At 41.5% G+C, this 20945-nt stretch overlaps 1 protein-coding gene and 1 long non-coding RNA gene across 4 annotated transcripts in view; one reads left to right on the top strand and one right to left on the bottom strand.

Annotated features, from left to right (window-relative positions):
• The window catches only part of FMN1 (formin 1), a 136134-nt gene that overhangs the window by 13993 nt on the left and 101196 nt on the right, over window positions 1–20945 (top strand). For 2 of the 3 annotated variants that reach the window (XM_033144827.1, XM_033144818.1), the window contains exons 1-2: window positions 15387–17810; window positions 19303–19420. The exons of the other annotated variant lie outside the window; for it this stretch is intronic. In XM_033144827.1, the coding sequence (XP_033000718.1) occupies window positions 16101–17810; window positions 19303–19420 (1828 nt within the window). In that variant the 5' untranslated portion in view covers window positions 15387–16100. Of the gene's footprint in view, window positions 1–15386; window positions 17811–19302; window positions 19421–20945 lie in introns of those variants that run through there. 3 annotated transcript variants of the gene reach the window in all.
• LOC117044261 lies at window positions 4451–15425 on the bottom strand. Its single transcript, XR_004426281.1, has 3 exons — window positions 15243–15425; window positions 14934–15008; window positions 4451–4710 (listed from the first exon to the last, which is right to left on the bottom strand). It is a non-coding gene; the product is annotated as an uncharacterized LOC117044261 (long non-coding RNA).

Here is a 20945-nt window from a genome sequence, read left to right as displayed (position 1 = left end):
TCTTTGTTTCTTATAATGAGCTCCTAGGTGAACCTCTGTAGCTGGTACAGGTGAAACAGGTTTTGCATGGGCTTTTTGTTTTAAATCAGGAAAGAATTTTTTAAAAAGCTGTATTGATTCAAAGGCTTCAATTTCATTCTTATTAACAAATGGAATGCTAATTTTCATGTCAATTCCCATTATGGCTTTAGCCCAGCCTTTGCCAACCTGGTTCTCTTCAGATGTGTTGGAAGCTTAACTCCAGCCAATGGTCAGGTATTCTGGAAGTTGTCAATAACATTTGGAGACCATCAGGTTGGCTAAGGTTCCCGTAACCCATCATTTATTTGTGTGTTTAAATTTATGTCCTGCTTGATTGTAGGAAAAAACCTCAAAGGGGTTTACAAAAAAGATAAAACAATAAAATTATCATTGGAAGATTTACAGACACAATTAAAAACATACAGAAAGTTAAAATCACAGTGGAATAGACTGAAACAAATTACAAGTCATATAGACTTTCTAAATATCTGGATAGGCTTGTATAAATAAAAGTGTATTCACCAGGCACCAAAAAGAATACGGTGTTGGTGCAGCCACACTAAACAACCAAGTATTATGTGGCACCTGTAAAAGTGCTGATTCTGCTGATCAAAGCGGTCGAGTGGAAGGCACAAATGAAAGGCACAAATACAGGATGGGTGACACCTGGCTTGAGAGCAGTACATGTGAAAAGGATCTAGGAGTCTTGGTAGACCATAAACTTGACATGAGTCAACAGTGATGCAGCAGCTAAAAAAGCCAATGCAATTCTGGGCTGCATCAACAGGAGTATAGCATCTAGATCAAGGGAAGTAATAGTACCACTGTATTCCGCTCTGGTCAGACCTCACCTGGAATACTGTGTCCAGTTCTGGGCACCACAGTTCAAGAAGTATACTGACAAGCTGGAACGTGTCCAGAGGAGGGCAACCAAAATGGTCAAAGGCCTGGAAACGATGCCTTATGAGGAACAGCTTAGGGAGCTGGGTATGTTTAGCCTGGAGAAGAGAAGGTTAAGGGGTGATATGATAGCCATTTTCAAATATATCAAAGGATGTCATATAGAGGAGGGAGAAAGGTTGTTTTCTGCTGCTCCAGAGAAGCGGACACGGGGCAATGGATTCAAACTACAAGAAAGAAGATTCCACCTAAACATTAGGAAGAACTTCCTGACAGTAAGAGCTGTCCGACAGTGGAATTTGCTGCCAAGGAGTGTGGTGGAGTCTCCTTCTTTGGAGGTCTTTAAGCGGAGGCTTGACAGCCATCTGTCAGGAATGCTTTGATGGTGTTTCCTGCTTGGCAGGGGGTTGGACTGGATGGCCCTTGTGGTCTCTTCCAACTCTATGATTCTATGACACATAGAGGTCAGGCAATCTCATAGGTGAACTGGCACCAAGTTGTTAAGGGCTGTGTGTATTAACCTTAACACCTTGATAGTGGCAGTAGCACCATACCCTTCAACAGACGTCATCTTCTGGGATGCCACCTTCCTGTTTTTTCTTGCAGAAGGATAGTGGCCATTTTGCGCTACAATCCCCCCCTCCCCCGGAAAAAGCGTTTTTGGGGGGATGGTGCCCCAAAACATATTTTGGGGTGCCACATGAGATCATGCCCCCAAGTGCTTTTTCAGGGGCGGAAACATGACACGAAATTACAAGAGATCATGGCTCACAAAATGGCCGCCATCCTCTCACAAAAAATCCCAGGATGTCTCTGTTTTTCCAGGGCACTCCCTGGATCCAGAGACATATGAGAACTACCAACCATGTGCCAAGTTTACTTTCTGTGCCAATATTTTCAGATTTTCTAGACCCATTCCAGTCAGGTTTCAGGCCAGGGTTTGGCCAGCCTAGGCCACCTTGATGGTTGGAGTGCTCTGGCAGAAAGAAAGTGAAACTCCTGGATAACTTAGTGTCTTTTGATATTACTGACCAAGGTCACCCAGTGAGTTGCTCAATTTTCTCAAAAGCAATGCAGACCCTCTGTACTGCATAGGTAATACAAGATTTGATAGAAATGGAATCATTAACATCATTGCTGGTCATACAAATATAAATAATGTAGTTCAAATGGCGCACAGATGACATGGGAAGGGGGTGTTAAGAATAAGACTCCTGAGAAGCCTCTACTGCAGAGGTTGCCAACATTTTAAGGTTAATTTGTATTTCTGAGTGAGCGTTACCCTACAGTCACTGGTCACTTCTCTCCCTCCTCTTCCCAGATCAGTGCCACCTTCCCACAAAGACACAAAACTAGAGAAATTCTTCTAACCTTCTCCTTCAGCTGTATGTGCTTTTCAAGGAAGAAAAAAAGGAATGCCACCTCATAACCAAGGGGGTAGTAGATGCTGGGACTGGTGACTCAGAGGCTTTATGGCAACAGGGGAGAACTTTGAGGGTGCTGCTGCTGCACCCATGGGTGCCACATTTGCAAACCTTGCTTCTCCTGAGACTGGGAAAGTGTAGCCCACAGAGGCAGGATGAAACTGGTGAAAGGAAAACTGAGAGAGAGGAAAATGCAAGGGGAAGAACGTGTCAAGGAGGGCAGACCGGATAATTAGTAGCATTTGTGGTAGAGACAGATTGTCCCTGCATTGTCGGAAGGCAAGCCTGTAAGTTTGGCCAGGAAAAAATGATTGGATACCTTCATGAAAGTAATTTTAATGGATGGAATAATCTGTTATTTATTTTTTTAAAGTTCCACAATTTTGTCTTCTTAAATTTTATCCATACTAAAAATAGATGGAAAATATTATGCAACTTTGTTGAAACATGCCCAGACCAAAACCAATGGAAAATCAATTTAGCCCGGTGAGTAAAAGTATGGAAAATCTGTGCAACAAAACATCATAAATTAGAATGAAAATGTGAACTACATCCAGATTTAACAATGTTATTCTTTAGTTTCTCTTATCTGGTACTTATGATGAAGCATTTGTAGAATTAAATAAAGGAGTGAATATCAGCATCTTATTGCTGACTCTGTTTTTAGTGGTTTTCAAAACTTACCTGGCAAGGGGCTTTAAAGTAATCCCTTTTATATCCCTTTTGATTTCTATACAAAAGAGTTGGGCTGCAATCCTGTGTACACAGTTACCAAAGAGCAACCCCCATCAAACATACTTGGGCTTTCTTCTGAGTAGAAATTCACAAGTTTTTTTTTCTTCACAACACCTGCTAAACTCTTATTTAAATCTTAACTTTGTTAGGATCATGTCCTTTGTTGGAACCGACTTCATGTATTCTTTGCTTAGCATGGTATCATTTTCTGCTGGGCACCCTGCTCATGAATAGCATTTAGTTATTTTAAACTAACAAGCGTTTAAAAGGGAGCTGATTTCATGGCAAATAGTTTAATAGATAAGGACTCACACCAGATCTGATCCACAGACTTACGATAAAAGCATTCAGAACACACACAGTCACATTTCTGGGGAAGGGTGAGGCACTGAGGCAGGCTCTGCGATAGCTACTTCTTCAGAACATTCACAACATCAAAACTATATCCAGCTCATGGAGGGGCAAAACACAAGGGAGGTGGGGAGAGCAATATCTATATATCATATTCCCATTAGTGTCAACGGCAGGGGAATTACAGTGGTACCTCGATTTTTGAAGAACGTTTCGGAACTCGGACGCCGAAAACCCGGAAGTAAACACCTCATTTTTCGAATGCGTCTCAGAAGCTGAACAGGAAACACCATTCTGAGTTTTCCATATTGAGGCTTCCAATTTTTAAATGTTTTGGAACTCGAATGGACTTCTGGAACGAGAACCGAGGTACCACTGTACTTGTGCCATGTCCTGGTTTAGATGTCTGCCATGCCTGTACAATGGTGCACCCTCCCACCAGGGAAGAAGGGGTGGATGAATATCTACACCAGAAACAAGGGAATAAAGATCTACATCAGGAACTAGGAGGGAGGAATGGGCCAGCTCTGAATCATGCTGGGCAGGTCCAGCGTCCAGGAGACCCCAAAGGGCAGCCTACACCATCTCTTCCCTAGGGGTGGGTGGAAACCAGCAGTGCCTCCTATTCTCTGAGAGGCCACAGCAGAGGCAGCATTGGGGTAGGGGGCTGCTGAGCTGGAAGCAGATCTGGTCTCCAAGGAGCACATGGCAGTGGCAACGGGCAATGCATTCTTTGGAGACTAAATCTGCTGCCCCCGTGGATCCTCACCTTGCCTCATGGGTGGGCTAACCATGGGTATTAGGTATTGGCAGTTCTCCTCTTGTGGTGCCCACAACTCCAGCCCATTTTTAGGTGTCTGTGGGTGGAACTCCACCTGCAGAACCTTTCCCTAGGATATGCAGCCATTTACATGCATGTGTTCAGTTAAGGCAGTATTTCTCCACTTCCGGTGGCATTGGGAGTCTTCTGTCTCATCCTAATGCCAGCCGCCCACTGCCGCCGCCACCCAGTTGATGAACCAGCGACAGTTGGATTGCACTCTTCAATGCTATGACCTTTTTGCTAATAAATACTGTTGCACACAACAGCATGCCTTAATTCCTCTCATTGCGGAAATGTCGCAGTGATTCTGGAAAACCAAGCGTTAGGTTACTTTAAACCAGATGCATAATTCATTGGGCTACTTCTGACGAAGCCTTTTTGCGTGTGTAAATGATGATGTGCTTTGCCTTCCTCTGGCAGTAAAACGTGACACATCTGTCCTCCAGAAGATTTCATCTGAAAAGGCAAAAAACAAAAAAACAAAAACTTAACAAACAAGAAGATTCTGCTGCTGTCCTTGTTTAGTCCTTTAAAAGGGTTATGCTAACAATGTCTCTTCCACGTGACAGTGGCTGGGTTGGGAAGCAGCAGCAAGGGCCTGTGGAATATCTTCCAAGTTGAGGTCATCCTAAAGGACAAACCGTGCCACACATTCCCAATAACATGACACAGTAAATCTGTGATTGATCTAACTTCTTGTTTTGATTTTTTACGGAAGTGTGTGTGGGGGACGACTTTTTACTGGGAAATAATGCTGGGAGTGAGGTAAAACACTATATCCACCTACCACCACCAAATACATTGCCTGCATCTTCCTCACCTTACCCCCTATGGATGCATTATTATTACCACCACCACCACTACTAATAGTAGTATTAGTAGTATAGTGGTAGTATACTGCCCTGTACTCGCAGGTCCGCATTTCTGGAAACACAAATGAAACACTAACGTGCAGTGCAATGTGTAGTGTGGCCCTAAGCTGAAATATGCAGTTGAAATGTCTTCACTGAGCAGAATTGTGGTCCTTTGATAAATGAGCAACTGCCTGGTTCTTATTGGAAACAAATCTGTTTTTATCAACTTTCTTTTTTTATTATTATAGTGTCTTCTTAAAATATCGGGCATGGCCCAACTGTATTTACTTACCTGAGTAAGCCCCATACTTGCTTTTGAGTAAACATGCATAAGATGGTGCTGCAAGCCCTGTGGATTTCAATAGGAAACTTAAAACAGCCTTTAGTAAAATCAAGGAGACCTAAAAGCACTTAAGTGTGCCAGGACCATGACCATGGTTTTTATAACATTTATAGATGATGCCTAATATAGTAGGTTGTTAGAGATTATGCTGTTGATTTTGATCACCTCTTCCCATGTGAAAAATATTTCACAAAATGGGCTGTGCTTATTCTGTTAATTGCCGGTAATCATTTCCCCAGTAACATTCGTGGATGCTGTGTTCTATCTCACCACACCTCCCCTTCTGTTCCTATAACACATGGGCAGGCAAACTAAGGCCCGGGGGCCAGATCCGGCCCAATCCCCTACTAAATCCGGCCCACGGATGGTCCAGGAATCCGCATGTTTTTACATAAGTAGGCTAGAATGTGTCCTTTTATTTAAAATGCATCTCTGGGTTATTTGTGGGGCATAGGAATTTGTTCATTTCCCCCCCCCCCAAAAAAAAATAGTACGGCCCCCCCCCACAAGGTCTGAGGGACAGTGGACAGTCCTCCTGCTGAAAAAGTTTGCTGACCCCTGCTATAACACAATAGTTTCGATTGATTTACTTTCTTTGTATATTGTCATTATATTATATGCATGGGATTGTTGTACCTTGTGAACTCTAGAGGGCGCTAAATCTTAGGGATTTTAGGAAGTAAAGACAAGCATGATTTCTGTTTTCATTTGTGCCCTGGCTACACTGTTGAACTGCACTTTTGTTCACAAGGGGAACTGACACAAGAAACACCTGCATGTTTTATTTAAGAAGGGGGCTGCAGCACTTATGTTTCCATGTGTAAGACCCCTGGCATTAGCAGCTAAATGTTCTCAGGTTTTCCTTACTTGGATTTCTCATGAGAAAGTGTTTCTTTGTACTGCGATATCAGATGAACAGATTGGAAGTAGGATTATGCAGTAGCCCTTACTTCTCTCTCAGGACCTGTTTACACAGGAGCCACATCTTTCTGTTTGAGCCATTCAGGCAACTGATATGACCATGTGCTGATTGGGTTGTTCACCAGTTTCAAATCAACATCAAAATCAAATCCAATATTAATTCAGCTTGGTGGTCACATGATCTGCCAAGCCTGTGACAGTGCAGTTGAAAATCACCACAAACTGATTTTAAGAAGGGGGGGGGGACGACCCTATAGATGTTATGCGCTCAAAGAGGCATGTGAATATGCCTTTAGTGAGAGTTCTGAAGTTTGCACCGCCAAGAGTTCATGAAACTGAAGTTCCTGTTTATGTGAACATGGCCTAAGCAGGAATTTTGTAGAATTTGGAATCATTTTCACCTGACTAGTTTTTGCTCAGCAGCATGTTCCATCATTCAACATATATTTGATGTTTATCAGTCTTCCTCATAATAGTCTCTGGTTTTTGCTACATTCACTGTCAGTGAGTGTCCAACCCACTCGCTCCCTTCAACTGTATGATATATTTCTAAGACCAATCAATTCCTAAAACTACTCCCAAAAGTCCAAGGCAGGACAAAGAGTGGCCATGGGAGAAAATGGTTGGAAAACAGTTGCATTCTCCATTGTGCCAGAAGTCCTTGATACGCGGCCATGTTACCTAATCAGGTTAACAATAATCTTTACTGGCTCTGTCTGATTAAATTGTTGTTGTTGTGCTTGAACAAGGATATTTGTAAAGCGAGAAATGCAACTTTGCTGTAGACCTCTGATCCTCTACTTATGGTTAGTGGCATTCTGGAAAACTTGTCAGTCTTCTACTGTATGCATTCATGCAAGCGCACACAATCCTTAAGTCAAATTAGTTCTTAGATGTGGGAGACAAAACTCTTAAGCCAGGAGCCAATTCTGCACCAAAAGTACACACACACACACACACGTCAAAGCAACTCCTTAAATATTAAGACATTTTGTTCAGTTTTAGTGGTTTTATTGATTTTAATGTATTGTATTGTTTTTAAAAATTGTGATATTTTATGTAACCAGTCCTTTCAGTGAAGGACCAGCTGTAAGTATTAAATGATATCACATAAATATCATTTCTATCTGGTACCTTCTGTTCAATGTGACTCCATCCTTTGGGACTTCGTATCTGCAAGTCTGCTTCTCATATATAGATCTGTGCATCCAAACGCGTGCCTCATTTTCCCTCAATCTTGTGCAGCTTTCATACTGTGCTCTTGTTCTCTGGTTCTGTCTGTCTACCATATTTCCCCCATGGCAGGCCCACATCCATTCAGTCTATGCTAGTCTCCACTGCTGCAGCGGCCTGTGACTCCCCTACTTAAAAAACTGCAGTACACCTCCGTACACGGAGCCCATTTCCTTTGTTTTTTCTGGTTTTGTGGCATGGTATGTAAAATGATCAACTGGGAGTTGCTCAGGTGCTAAATGCTGTTGCATTTAGCATCCATTCAAATGTGTTTGTAGCCGGTTCCTGGTTTCTGTCTCTTTGTCACACTGTCTCCCTCCTTGCTTTGAAAGAGACAGTGGGGGCTACACCCCTGGCTCTGCTCCCAAAGTCACACTGCTATCCTGACCATCCGAGTAGGTCAGAGGAGCCTATTAAAATAAGCCCCAAAGGGTGTGGGAAACCCTGTGTGTGATCAGGGACATTGGTGGGTGGGGCTGAGTCACCTGAGAAATGCTGAGGCAAGGCCAGTGGCACAGCTGCCCCCATTCAATGCACGGATCTATTTCACACATATTGTGCATGAATTGAGTGAGTCTGTGGTGGGACAGGAACTTACAGTGGGGACCCTTAGATAGGAATGGGCTTGATGCTCAGTTGCACCCATTAAGTTCTTAGCAACAAAGTAAATACAGTGGTACCTATGGATGCGAACGGAGTCCGTTCCAGAGCCCCGTTCACATCCTGAGAAGTCCGCATCCTGAGTGCCGCGCCCGCGCATGTGCGCGACGTGATTCGGCGCTTCTGCGCGTGATGTCATTTGACACGTCTGCGCATGCGCGAACCGCCAAACCCGGAAGTAAGCCGTTCTGGTACTTCCAGGTTCGGCGTGTTTGTAACCCGTGACAAACGCAACACACAGCGTTCGTAACACGAGGTACGACTGTATGTTTCATGTGGCTGGAAGAGATCTAGCACAAGGAATCAGGATCATCACCGTCTGGTCCATGTTAAATTTGACAAGTGTTCCCATGTACATCTCTTGGTTCTATTTTCCGTATGTGAATGAGGGAAAGTAACACTCTGCTAATGGGGATATGCTTCACCAGGGGCAAAACTTTCTCTCCTGACCCTTGGTCACCTGGTTGTCCAAAGGGATAAAAGTCAATCCTGTGTACAAAGCAGACAAAGATGCTCTGGGCTGTCAAACATCATGGTACTACTCAGGCCCTCTCTCCATTCCTGCCCCTGCTTACCTGTTGACAAGCATTTTTTCTAGTTTTGATTCCAGTTTTAGTTTCCAGTTTTGATTGGGAGACTTGTTGAGTCGATCATCTGTAATCAGGGTGTGCCTACAAAATCTGTTTTTGGTATGGAGCACAGCAGTTTTTGCAAAGGAGCTATGAACTTTTGAGTCTGTTTCAGAGGAAGCTGCGAGAAAAAGGACACCCAAGATGGGCTATTGAAATCTTTTCAATCAAATGAAAGCAAAATATATAGTACTCTTTCCGTTGTGGTATTGTAAAAGCTCCAAGTGGTATACTGGCATGCCTCAGTTCTCTTAAGTGGGGATAATTTTCTTCTTCTTTAAAATCATTTAGGTATTCCAGCAGATGCTGCTTTGAAGAACAACTTTTCAGAACAGGCAGCTAATTTACATGTCACAAATACAGATGGCGATGCCTGGGTTTTAGGTTGCAGGTTGGGAGAATCTTATCCATCTACCTGTTTCAGTGAGTCAGAGAGAGCTGACAGAAATTCACTACGCCTGGACCTAAATGTGAGTAGTTCTATAAATGACTTTATTAATTGCTATTTATTCAAACTGCTGTTTGTGAAATAGTCCACTAATGACTGATTCATTCCCATGCATAGTCAATTAGCTCTTCTTTTTAATGTATAATTTATAAGACTTCTATTCTACCCTGAATATGGGACGCACAGTAATCTCCTATCCAAGAGACTGCTCAGGCCTATGTCAGCAATGTTACAACCTCAGATGTTTACAGACCATTATTGGGTTCCAGGCAATAAAGCCTTTAATATTCTGATATTGTGAAGCCAGTTTCATACTATCATGCAGCAGTTTTCAGCCAAATGAACAGTAACTGCTGCAGCAGTGCTCGGAGTTGAACTAACATGAGCAATGCTGACATCTGTTGGCAAAGCTACAGGAATGGATTAGAAATAAATCAGATTGCTGCATGCATGCCCTCAATAAAACTTTTATTTTGTGCATGTTTACTTGCTTGATAAAGTAACTTAGAATTTGTATGTTCAGTTTTGGCAATAATTTTACAAAGTGATTTTTTATGTTAGTATTTTAACGCATGAGTTAAATGGTGGAAATGGATAACTGGTGCTAAATTGGATATTCCTTTATTACTGGTTATTCCTAACATTGTAAGCAGTTGCTATCTAAATTTAAAAAACCGTGAAATGAATTCATTAATTAGTTTGTTGTGTCTGATGTGAAACAGCAGATACCACAAACTATTTTAATGTTTGTTTTAGTGGCATTGCCCCCCCTTTTCCCCCTCATGCACCTGTAATTGTACAGTCTTCACATTTGGGAGTCCTGTACTTTTAATGTGCACCCAATTAAGACTATGAGTTGACATAAGCTAAGGGATTTTGCCACCATCTTATTTTAATAGGTAATATTTCTGAAACTCTCATTGTATATTTAAGAATCCGTCATACCATAATAACAAAATAGGCATTCTAACCCGACTCATAAGTTGCCTTTCTCCATCACAATGCACAATAAAAAGATGAGCCTAAAGGGAAAGGAGCGATAGCTGGGTTTTAAATAGTTGTACCTGGGTTTTCGAACAGCTTAGTTCTTGAAACTTTTGGCTCCCGAACGCCGCAAACCCGGAAGTGAGTGTTCCAGTTTGCGAATTATTTTTGGAAGCCGAACGTCTGACAGGGCTTTTGCAGCTTCCGATTGGCTGCAGGAGCTTCCTGCAGCCAATCAGAAGCTGCGCTTTGGTTTCTGAACGTTTTGGAAGTCGAACAGATTCCGTTAGACTTCCAAGGTACATCTTTACTATGATAGGGAAAGTGTATTCCAAATAGAAAAATAACAAAAAATTCCTTCCAGTAGCACCTTAGAGACCAACTAAGTTTGTTCTTGGTATGAGCTTTCGTGTGCATGCACATTTCTTCAGATACCTTCAGGTATCTTCTTCTTCAGATACCTTCTTCAGGTATCTTCAGGTATCTGAAGAAGTGTGCATGCACATGAAAGCTCATACCAAGAACAAACTTAGTTGGTCTCTAAGGTGCTACTGGAAGGAATTTTTTATTTTATTTTGTATTGACTATGGCAGACTAACACGGCTACCTACCTGTAACTAGAAAAATAACAGACTGTCCAATATGTGCAACATTTTTCTACAGTGATAGCAAGTTCATATCCATAAGGAGGCTATTTCACAGGCCGTTAGAGACACTGCATACATCAGTTTCATTTAAAGACACAATATCTGTGGAAAGACGCTGTGAATAATCTTCCAAACCCTGTAAGATTTTATCACCCTATTCAGAAATTTAGCAGTTGCTGCTTTTTGATAAATCACTTGAACATCTACTTACATTATAGGACCATGGAATTAAGTGATAAGCCCTGCCTTTTCAACAGTTAGCAATTTCCTCACATGTTGTAATTGAATCTGTTTGTAAATTTATTTGTTATTAACTCTGTAAACAATAAACTGTACCTAAAATATTTTGCCTATTTTTGCGTTTTTAAATGTGTGTGCCTGCGGAGCCTAGAAAAGAAAGAGATATTTACACAAAGTGTCACATCCACAAAACAGAGATCCAAAAATGAAGCAAAATTTATAAATAATTATTGAGAGGTGTAAAAAAAATGTAAAGTTCTGATTTATGGTAATTCTATAGTTGCTTGTTGACAGTGTATCTTCAGGTCACTGCTTTAATATAGTCCTGTTGCTTATATTTCAAATTGCTTGCTTCTTTGGTGTTTGGGATGATTATAGCAAGCTTAAACTTCTAGTGGTTATAAGGCTGTACAGCCAAAGCTGTGATTCTGCACATATGAAAATAATAATAATAATAATAATAATAATAATAATAATTTCAATGTATGTTTTCCTTCTAAACTGCTCTGTCACACCGATTTGCACATAAAATAATTTAAAACACTTTAAAACACACACAAAAACAGATACACTTAAAACAATTTATTTATACCCTGCCCGTCTGGCTGGGTTTCCCCAGCCAATCTGGGCAGCTTACAGCATACTTAAACACATAAAAAGCTCATAGGTTATTGTCAGGCCATTTGGGGTTTGTTTTTAAACATTTATTTTATTTCAAATTCTATTCTTCATACTGGGGAGAGTAGTGTATGTAGGAAACGCTCCAATGTTTGGGGGTTGTCCTATTTTGCTAACAAACAGAAAAATCAAACCACATGAGTTCACTATTATTAAATGAACATTAAACTACTTGGTCCTTCTGAATACAGGATGCATTTAGCTATAATTGAAGCATAGTTATATCCTAGCCTTTGATGTTTAGTTTCAAAGATTATGACACAGAAATGGGAGGGTTTGACCAAACTGAGTCACATTTCCTTCAGGAAATGTGGTGGCAACTATATATTTGCAATGTCATTGTTGTCTACATTGGAAAATCCACCATTCCTTACCCAAGACAGTTGCAAAGCATCCATTGAGTTGGTATTCCATGTGCATTCCATATCTCCATTTTCAGCTAATGGAATTTCAGAAAGTAGATTATGAATTTAAATATTGACTGTATGGAGAGCTGTGACCTGTTTAGTGAACAAAAATTCAGACTTACTACGTTCTTCCTGGCTATTCCATTTAAGACAGAGTAGTGCTCTAAATAGAAAAGCACAGTATACAATTACACTATAATTATCTACCTTTTGATGGTATGCTGCCTGTCAACATGAGCTGACCATGCCTCAGATGAATAAAGTCACCACAGTCATTGCAATTGCAAAGCAGTCACTACAGTGCAAATAGCGTAAGAAATTGTTATGCATGTACAGAGAACATAATGGCAGGAGGGGAAAATAATAATGAGGATTTCCACTCTAGGAGAACATTCACCTTGGAAAGCAGAGGTTCTATCAGTTGTCAGCTAATTTTTATTATGTTATTATTTAAGTTTATATTCTGCCCTTCATCCAAAGATCTCAGGGTGGTTCACAACATATACAGTATAAAAGCACAAAATAATCAGTTAAACAAAAACAAAACAATAAATCCCCTCTCTCACACACATTTAAAAGGCCATAGAATATCAGTCAGTCCAAGGCCTGGCTGTATTCTTATTTATTAAATAAGCTTCTGGGCCACTTCACACATTCCTTTAGGACTAAGTTGAGATGGTTTTCTACTGCAAACGGTTGATTTTCTCATGCCGCGAAGCACACGGCTGTGGAAACCTTTTCAATCTGAGGGTCACGTTTATTTGGCTCAGCCTTGTTAACCATAAGCTGTAGTAGCCAAGGACTGCTGTAAAAACAGAGCTGGGAGTTCCTTGCCAGGTGTGTTCACGTTTGTGTGGTCCCAGTAAGCTATAGTTTGGCTTACCATGATATGCAAATAAAACCATATCTTGCCTTATTAAGCTGAGAGATGATTGCCAGAACACAGTCAAACTGCCCTAATATTCCTGAAAATATTTATCCACCGATCTAAGTTGACACGGAACTGTGTAATCCAAGCTCCTTTTGTTCTTCCGTGGTTTCTTAAAACTCAATGACTATCTGCAACCCAGGGCTTGAAGCATAGTCCCCTTAGCCAACTGTTTTTAGGAGGCTCTCATTGGAGGAGTTACAGGGTGGATTTCATTAGGGATCTCCCTATGTCCCCCTCTAACAACTTGAGAACTGCAGCAGTCATCTGGAAAGCTAGCCGTTGGGGCCCGGAGAGTGTAAATGAAATAAAAAGGTCTGTCAGACCTGTTTAGATTGAAAGTGCCATGCTGAAATGAGCAAGTCTGGAAGTTTGCCTGTTATAAATGGGACATGCTTTTAATAACCTGAATGATAACTGAACAGACCAGGGCTACTAAGTAAAACTGGCTGGCAAACGTGCAGGTCAAAGAGGAGGAAGCACTTCACTCAGTGTGACCAACGGATGAAATGTATTGCCAAAACCATGTTTGTTTCAGTTATTCGTTTCCGAAGGTTTATATACTATTCTTCCATTGTGTGCTCAGTACTCAGGGAAGTTTAACAACAATTTTGAAATGAAGAAATCCCTCCCAGTTCCCCAGCCCAAGAAAAAACAATAAAATGGTGAGAACAACACACAAACTGAAAGCTTCTCAATACCTACATGGGAAAAACAGTGTTGGCACAGCAGGTGAGGAGGGTGAGAATATTATTATTAATATTCGGTTGGGAGCTGCCCAGAGTGGCTGAGGAAACCCAGCCAGATGGGCGGGGAATAATCTATTATTATTATTATTAATAATAATAATAGAGACAAGAGGTTGAGAGCTCCATAATGTAGACATAACCTCAAAGAAGGGTCTCTTATTAATCCCAACTCATCTCCATATTTAAGGGCAGTATACTTCTGATTACCAATCAAGGAGGAAAAACATGGGGCTACTGTCTCCACTCTCGCCTGCTTCTGAGCTCTCTGCTCATGTAAGGAGCAATAAAGTTTTTCTTTGCACATCAGAGCTGAGGGGGAAGAGGGAGATCTTCCGTTCCATGAACATGAACTCTGTCCCATTCTCAGGACAGCTAGGATCTGAGCTAGGATGCTAGATTAGATAGATTTCTGGTGTGATCTTTCTTTAGTATCTTCATTATTTATTAAATTTGTAAACCACCCTTTATCCAAGGACCACAGGGCGGTTCACAACATAAAAATACAAAAGTAGAACACAGCACAACAAAAACAAACCATTATAACCACCCTATCTGTATGTTTTGAAAACCTTTGCAGTGTGATCCTATACGCCCCTACTCAGAAGTAAATCAGATCAAGTTCAGTGGGGATTACTCCCAGGAAAGTGGGCAGAAGGTTGCAGCCTTCCAGTTTTAAATGCTATAAATCATCTAATAAGGCCAGTGCTTTTTTTCTTTAAAAAAATGTCTCATTTTCCTACCCATCTTGAAATATTGCCCCTCATGAGGCCAAACTTAGATTCACCAAATCTTAAAAAAGCACTGAATAAGGCTATTTGCCAGAAAAAGAATTGAGGTGGAGGGGGCGGGGGGAGAGAGGAGGTTGTAAGCAACTTACCTCTAAGTTAGCTACTCCTTGACTCGCCGATTCTAAGTCTTTTTATACACAGAGTTTTCTAGTTGCGTCACTGGCTCTTACCTGTTTTCGCTGCCGCGGAGTAACCCAGCTCCCCCCTCTGGGACTTCTTCCCGTGCGCTTTTCTTTTCGCCTCTCCTAGAATGGGGAAATAAGGATAGGTGCAGAGATCTAAGATGCAAAGAAATCCGGGAATTAAGAAAAAAAAAGAATTAAGAGAAATCGCTTTGGAAGATAAGACAGTGGAAGTGCATGTTTTCATCCCTCTCTTCTTTGCAGAGTTAATGGCCGAGTTCTGGGCAGTGGCTGTTTACCTTGCCCTCCTAGGTAGTTTTCAATCCGTGGGTGTGGTTACCTTGTCTGATAACTTACCTGTTTATGGTCCGCAGAAATAGCTGTGCAGAGTTTAAGACGCAGCAACACGAAACCAGCCTCGTTGGTTGGTGCTCCTTGGCTGCAATCTGCATTCCAGACAGAAACCTGAAGCAAAAGCGGAAGAGTGGTGCTTTTTATTATGATTATTCAGCTTCAAGGGCACCAACGTTAGCTGGGACTTCTCAGCAACTCTAGGAATCTCCAGAAGTTAAACGAAGGCACGTTTTCTTGTGTTTGAAGATTTGGAAACATTTCTCTCTGCTTGGGATTTTCCAGCTTTCTGATCTTGCCTTCCTTCGACGACTTTGCTCAAAGCAGCTTTTGACCACCATGGGGAGCCTTTCGAGAAACTTTTGAGGAGTTTTTCTGCTGACGATTTTTTCTTGATTCTCGGGCCGGCATGAGGAAGTAGCAAACTGCAAGTACCAGCTGTTCTGTTGAGAGAGAGAGTGAGAGAGTGAGAGAGAGAAATCTGCCTTGCTAACTGCTATTTATTTCTATTCAGTAAAAAGGCTGAGTGTAGCAGAAAAGAACAGTAAGCCTTAGTGCAACAGGCGGTGGAGTCTGTAGCAGATTTGCGTTGACAAAAGATAGGCCCATTGTGTAAATAAACGCTGCTGGGAAGTTTTTATGGTATGCAACACGATGCAAAATTTTCCCGTTTTGCCTCTGTTCAAGTTGTAAAGTTTGGCTGGAATGTGCATTTCAGAGCAGCATGCGATCTGGTGAAAAACTGCCTCTCTCTGTGGTGTTTTAATGTAATAGACTGAATGAAAGATGTTCCCTGGGAGTAATCATATAGAAACAAACTGATATCTTCTGGAATATAATAAGTACCACTGTGATTTGACCAACATGGAAGCAAATCAGACTTCTGACCATAATGAGTTATCCAGTCTAGAGGGGGCAACTGAGCCTGAACCAGGCCCAACTCTCTACACAAAATTTTCTATGAAAGCCCTTTTTGGATTTACGGCTAAACTGCAACCAGGCACTTCAAAAGAACAAGCTGTTCTTAAAGGATTTCGAAATGTCGATGATATCAGTAGCCATGCTGACAACCAGGAAGTGAGGAGCAGAATCAATGGAGATGATTATCTAGATGGAGATCATCAGCTTTCAGAAATACCACAGGCTGAAAGCCCAAGCAATGCTCATGAAATTTCAGAATCCAGTACTTGTGACATGTTTGCTCTCGAGGCTGATGCCACTGCCCCAGTTGACTCAGGAGTGGGTGCCTGGGTGCCAACTGACTTTGATGCTGATGCTGCCCTATGTAACTTTGAGGTTGATAGCAACCATGTTGATTATGAAGTCTACAGCAGCACACCTGTTGACTCAGGAGTGGGTGCCTGGGTGCCGACTGACTTCGATGCTGATGCTGCCCTAGGTAACTTTGAGGTTGATATTAGCAACCATGTTGATTATGAAGTCTACAGCGGCACACCTGTTGACTTTGTAGACACTACCATTGTCCCAGATGACTATGAGCCTGACACTTACAGCCCAGATGACTTGGAACTGCAGGAGCAGAATGATCCCTCTCATTCCCATTCAGATTCTCTACACTCTCTTTTGTCTGAATTTGGCAAACAAAATGACAAGGATGCCATTCTTATTCAGGGTACTTTGGTTCATGCAACAAGTGACACAGAATCAGACAATGAGCCTACAGATCTTAACAGTGACAAAAATATAGCAAACAGATCTGTTTTAAATAGTACTGTGTCTTTGGAGGATAATGACCAAAATAAAGAAGAGCCAGAAACAGAAGGATATAGAGAAATAGATGGTACTATAAATGGAGATGAAACAGAGCAGATTCTACCAAGTTATCAGCTTCGTTCAACGGAAATAGATGATACACTACATGAAATTTGTTCAGAAACTGAAACTGCAGCACTGACCAATGAGAACCACACAGGCCTATCTCTCACAGAAGAAGATACTCAGGGGTTTGTAGATGAGCAAGGACCTCTTTCAAGCAATTCCAGCACTGCATCCACCCAAAAACCATCTTTGAATGAGAAGACCTTTCAGCTTCCAGCTTTTTTCAGTGGGTTACGTGTACGGAAGAAAGGATTCTCTTCAGATCAGGAGGAAACTGTCACTGAAATCAAACAGAAAGACAGCGACTTGGCTATGCTTAAATTAAAACAGCCTGTTAAAAAGTCCAGTATTGCACCTGATCAGTTAACTAAGAGGAAACCAGCAGAGCCCAAAGCGGCCCCTACCTTTCTAGAACAACTCTCTCATCTCTTAGGGCCTAAAAATGAAGGAAAAGATTCTGGTGAGGTGTCCAGTGATTCTGGCAGCAGCGAGAATGGCCAAGAAAGCAAATATTCAGTGAGAAAAGCATCCTCCACCTCTGAAGAGGCAAAACCAAGTCCCGCTGAATCTGCATTGGATGCATTTAAAGCTCTATTTACACGCCCTCCCAAAAAAGAGACAACTGCTGATACTTCAGAGCTAGAAGCGATAAAACGCAAAATGAGACATGAAAAAGAATCACTGAAGGCAGTATTTGAAAGGTCTAAAGGTGATGGAGCAACTGACACAAAACCAGTAGGTTGATTAACACTCTTGTATGCTAGGGCTAATGCAAAATACTAACTGGGTAAATAGATAGGTGTGATCTAAAATAAGTATGGAAAATGCTTATTTTGGATGGAAAAGATCCAAGTGTAGCATTACCATTCTGAGACTGGGGTGCCTGTTTTGACAGCACCCAGCGTCACAATACTAAACTGTATTGGTGAGTTCTGTGCATTAAAAGCGGTATTGTTGAAATGTGGGTTATTATATTTATAAATTGCATAGTCCCTTTAACATGCAAAATATGATACACAAAATGGGTTGTCTAACCTCATAACAATACACTGAAATTGTCAGAAAATTTCCCATTTCAGAAATGTACTGAAGTTGAGAGATGAGCAATCAACACACCCTTTTTGGGTGGCAGGCAGGAATGAGTGTGTGGCTTGGAATAGAAGTGTCTCTCTGCTAGCCCTGCTGGCCTCCATTTGCTTCCAGCCGCCTGCAGAGTCTTGTCACTCTGCTGACACAGAACCCCCTTCAACCCACTGAATGTACGGTCACTTGGAAACCCCAGAGCTAGATTTTATATGGGTGGGAAGTACTGAGCTCACCTGGAATCCATTGGATTCTGAGCCATCCATGCAGCATCAGACACAGTTTGGGCTCAGTCACTGTACCAGCTATATAGACTGGTGCAGGGATCTGCCTGACCTTCCCATCTTCTGCCAGTCACTATTCACAGCAGGACTACAGGTGCAGCAGTGGTCCCACCATTCCATAAAGCCCTGTCAAAATAAGGAGTGCTGGTTTGGATTTCTCCCTAATTTGCCAGAAGGTATTGAGTCTGTGGCTGATATGAGATTTGGGTTGTGGTTCTTGAGTTCCAAGCCAGCAGTCTTCCAGCCACACATGGCATCAAAACAGCATTCCATTCCTGCCTTCCCCCTACCCTCCAAAAAAGAAAGCTCATGGCTGTGTACATTTTTATCCTCACAAAAATCCTGTGAAGTAGGTTAGACTAAGGTAGTTGCTGGCCCAAGGTCACCTACTGAGTTTATTGTCAGCATGGATATTTGAACCTAAACCTCTCCAGCCTTAACTGGTGTCACAGTGAATTAACAGCATACACTTTAATACTGATGGGTCGTTTCAAGTGTACTGCGGGGAGTGCCCATAGCTTTCCCCCGACAATAAAGGAACAGCCCATGCCTTTATTGACCTCTGTTGCACATCAGAGCATTCAGTCATGACGTATCGTATGTGAACAAACAAACAAAAATTGCAGGTAGTCAGAAAAAAAAAATCCAGAATGTTGTATGTTGAACTAGCTAAAATGTCGCAAAATTGTGAGCAAGCGCTCACATTTCCCCAGTACTCTTATTTCTGACTGGATATTAAGCAAAAAGATAGGTGGAAAGGCTGTTGGGTTTGTTTGTTTTTTAAGATTTATAAACAAGCAGTTTTCCGTGCCAAATTCCTTTATATGTTAATGTTTCTTAAAATATTTTTGTTTTATCAGACTGATGCAGTGCTTTCCGATCAGGATGACAAGACTCCCGGTAGACTGCAGACTGTCTGGCCACCACCCAAAGCAAAGGATGAAGAAGAGAAAGTAGGATTAAAATATACAGAAGCAGGTAATATACCATGGCAAAATGTCTTTTTAAAACAGCAACAACACCTGAACCTGTTCTCCAGTTTCTAGCACTGGCTCTTTCGCAATAGTTGTATTATACTCAAAAGAAAAAGTTGATTGCTTTGTGTCTGGTGCTGTAATTAGTTTTCAAAGGCTGCCAGGTAGGAGTTTTGTTACAGGTAGCTTTTCAACAGGTGTATGCATAGCCTGGTCAATCCAGACTGTCACAAATCCATTATTACAAACCCATCTATTCACAAGATAGAGAAACCAGTAGAACACTTCAGTCTCCCAAGACATTCTATACAAGATCTCAAAGTAGCTGTCTTATTACAAAAGAATTTCAGAAATAGACTGGAAAGAGAAGTTGCTGAATTGCAACTTATTACCAAACTTAAAACCATGGAGAGACCTGGTCTGAATAGAGACATTGTATTCTTTTCTGATTATACACGACAAAGCTATTTTTAGCCATCTCACCCCTTGCTTTTTCCTGTAAGACCAATTGCAGTCGTTAACAGTCATCAACAGGTTTACCACACCTATCAGCCAATTACCCATTCCCACCACCCTTCTGAGTAATACCCCTCCCCACCCTCTCACTATATATAAGGGTCTGGTGACTTCTGTTTCAGTGTATCTGAAGAAGTGTGCATGCACACGAAAGCTCATACCAATAACAAACTTACCGGTAGTTGGTCTCCTACTGGAAAGAATTTTTTTATTTTGTTTCGACTATGGCAGACCAACACGGCTACCTACCTGTAACCATCTATACTAGTACAGGAGCTTCCCAGCCAACATGAGTGTGGCAAAATAAATACTATACTCACAATGTAATAATACCTGTTTTTCTTACACATGTCATGGGTGGCATTCAATACTAACTCCATTCAGATTAGACCAATTGAAGTTAATTATCATGACTAAGTCAGGTTAATTAATTTAATGGGTCTGGTCTGAATAGGACGTTGAATACAACCCATTACCTCAGTGCAGGAGGAAATATCCTGCATGGAGCCGCCTTTGGCGTTTCTTCAGTATTGATAACAGAAGTCAATAACAAGAGTAGAGTTGAATGGGACCCTGAGGGTCATCTAGTTCAACCCCCTGCAATGCCGAGATCCCAACTAAAGCACCCATGGATTAATTATTAAAAGGAATGTTCAGTGTAACTGACTGTGTCATTCAGATTTCAAAGAGCATTTTATGACAATAGGTAGGCAAGGTATACAGCAAAAAGTACCCCAAGCTAATTTAACAATTCTGCATTCATGAGCAAGCTCCCTTTATAACATTTTGAAGTAGTCCCATCGTTGCCTTGCTAGCGAATTTGTACAAATTATCCCTTGTAGACATAGCTATTCATCCCTGAAACTCTTCAACAGAACTGCCATTTTGTCTGTTTTAGATTCTGCTTTGGTTAGGGTTTACAGTAATTGATTCTAATTTTGTTTTGCATGCTGTTATATACATGCACATATCTCCATTGCCAAAAACATGATTACACAACTTGTCTGGCATCT

The sequence above is a fragment of the Lacerta agilis genome, chromosome 1, assembly GCF_009819535.1.
Source record: "Lacerta agilis isolate rLacAgi1 chromosome 1, rLacAgi1.pri, whole genome shotgun sequence".
In the NCBI taxonomy this organism is placed as follows: domain Eukaryota; kingdom Metazoa; phylum Chordata; class Lepidosauria; order Squamata; family Lacertidae; genus Lacerta; species Lacerta agilis.
The sequence above is the reverse complement of the archived record's forward strand: the minus strand, read 5'-3'. Positions and strand labels throughout refer to the sequence as shown.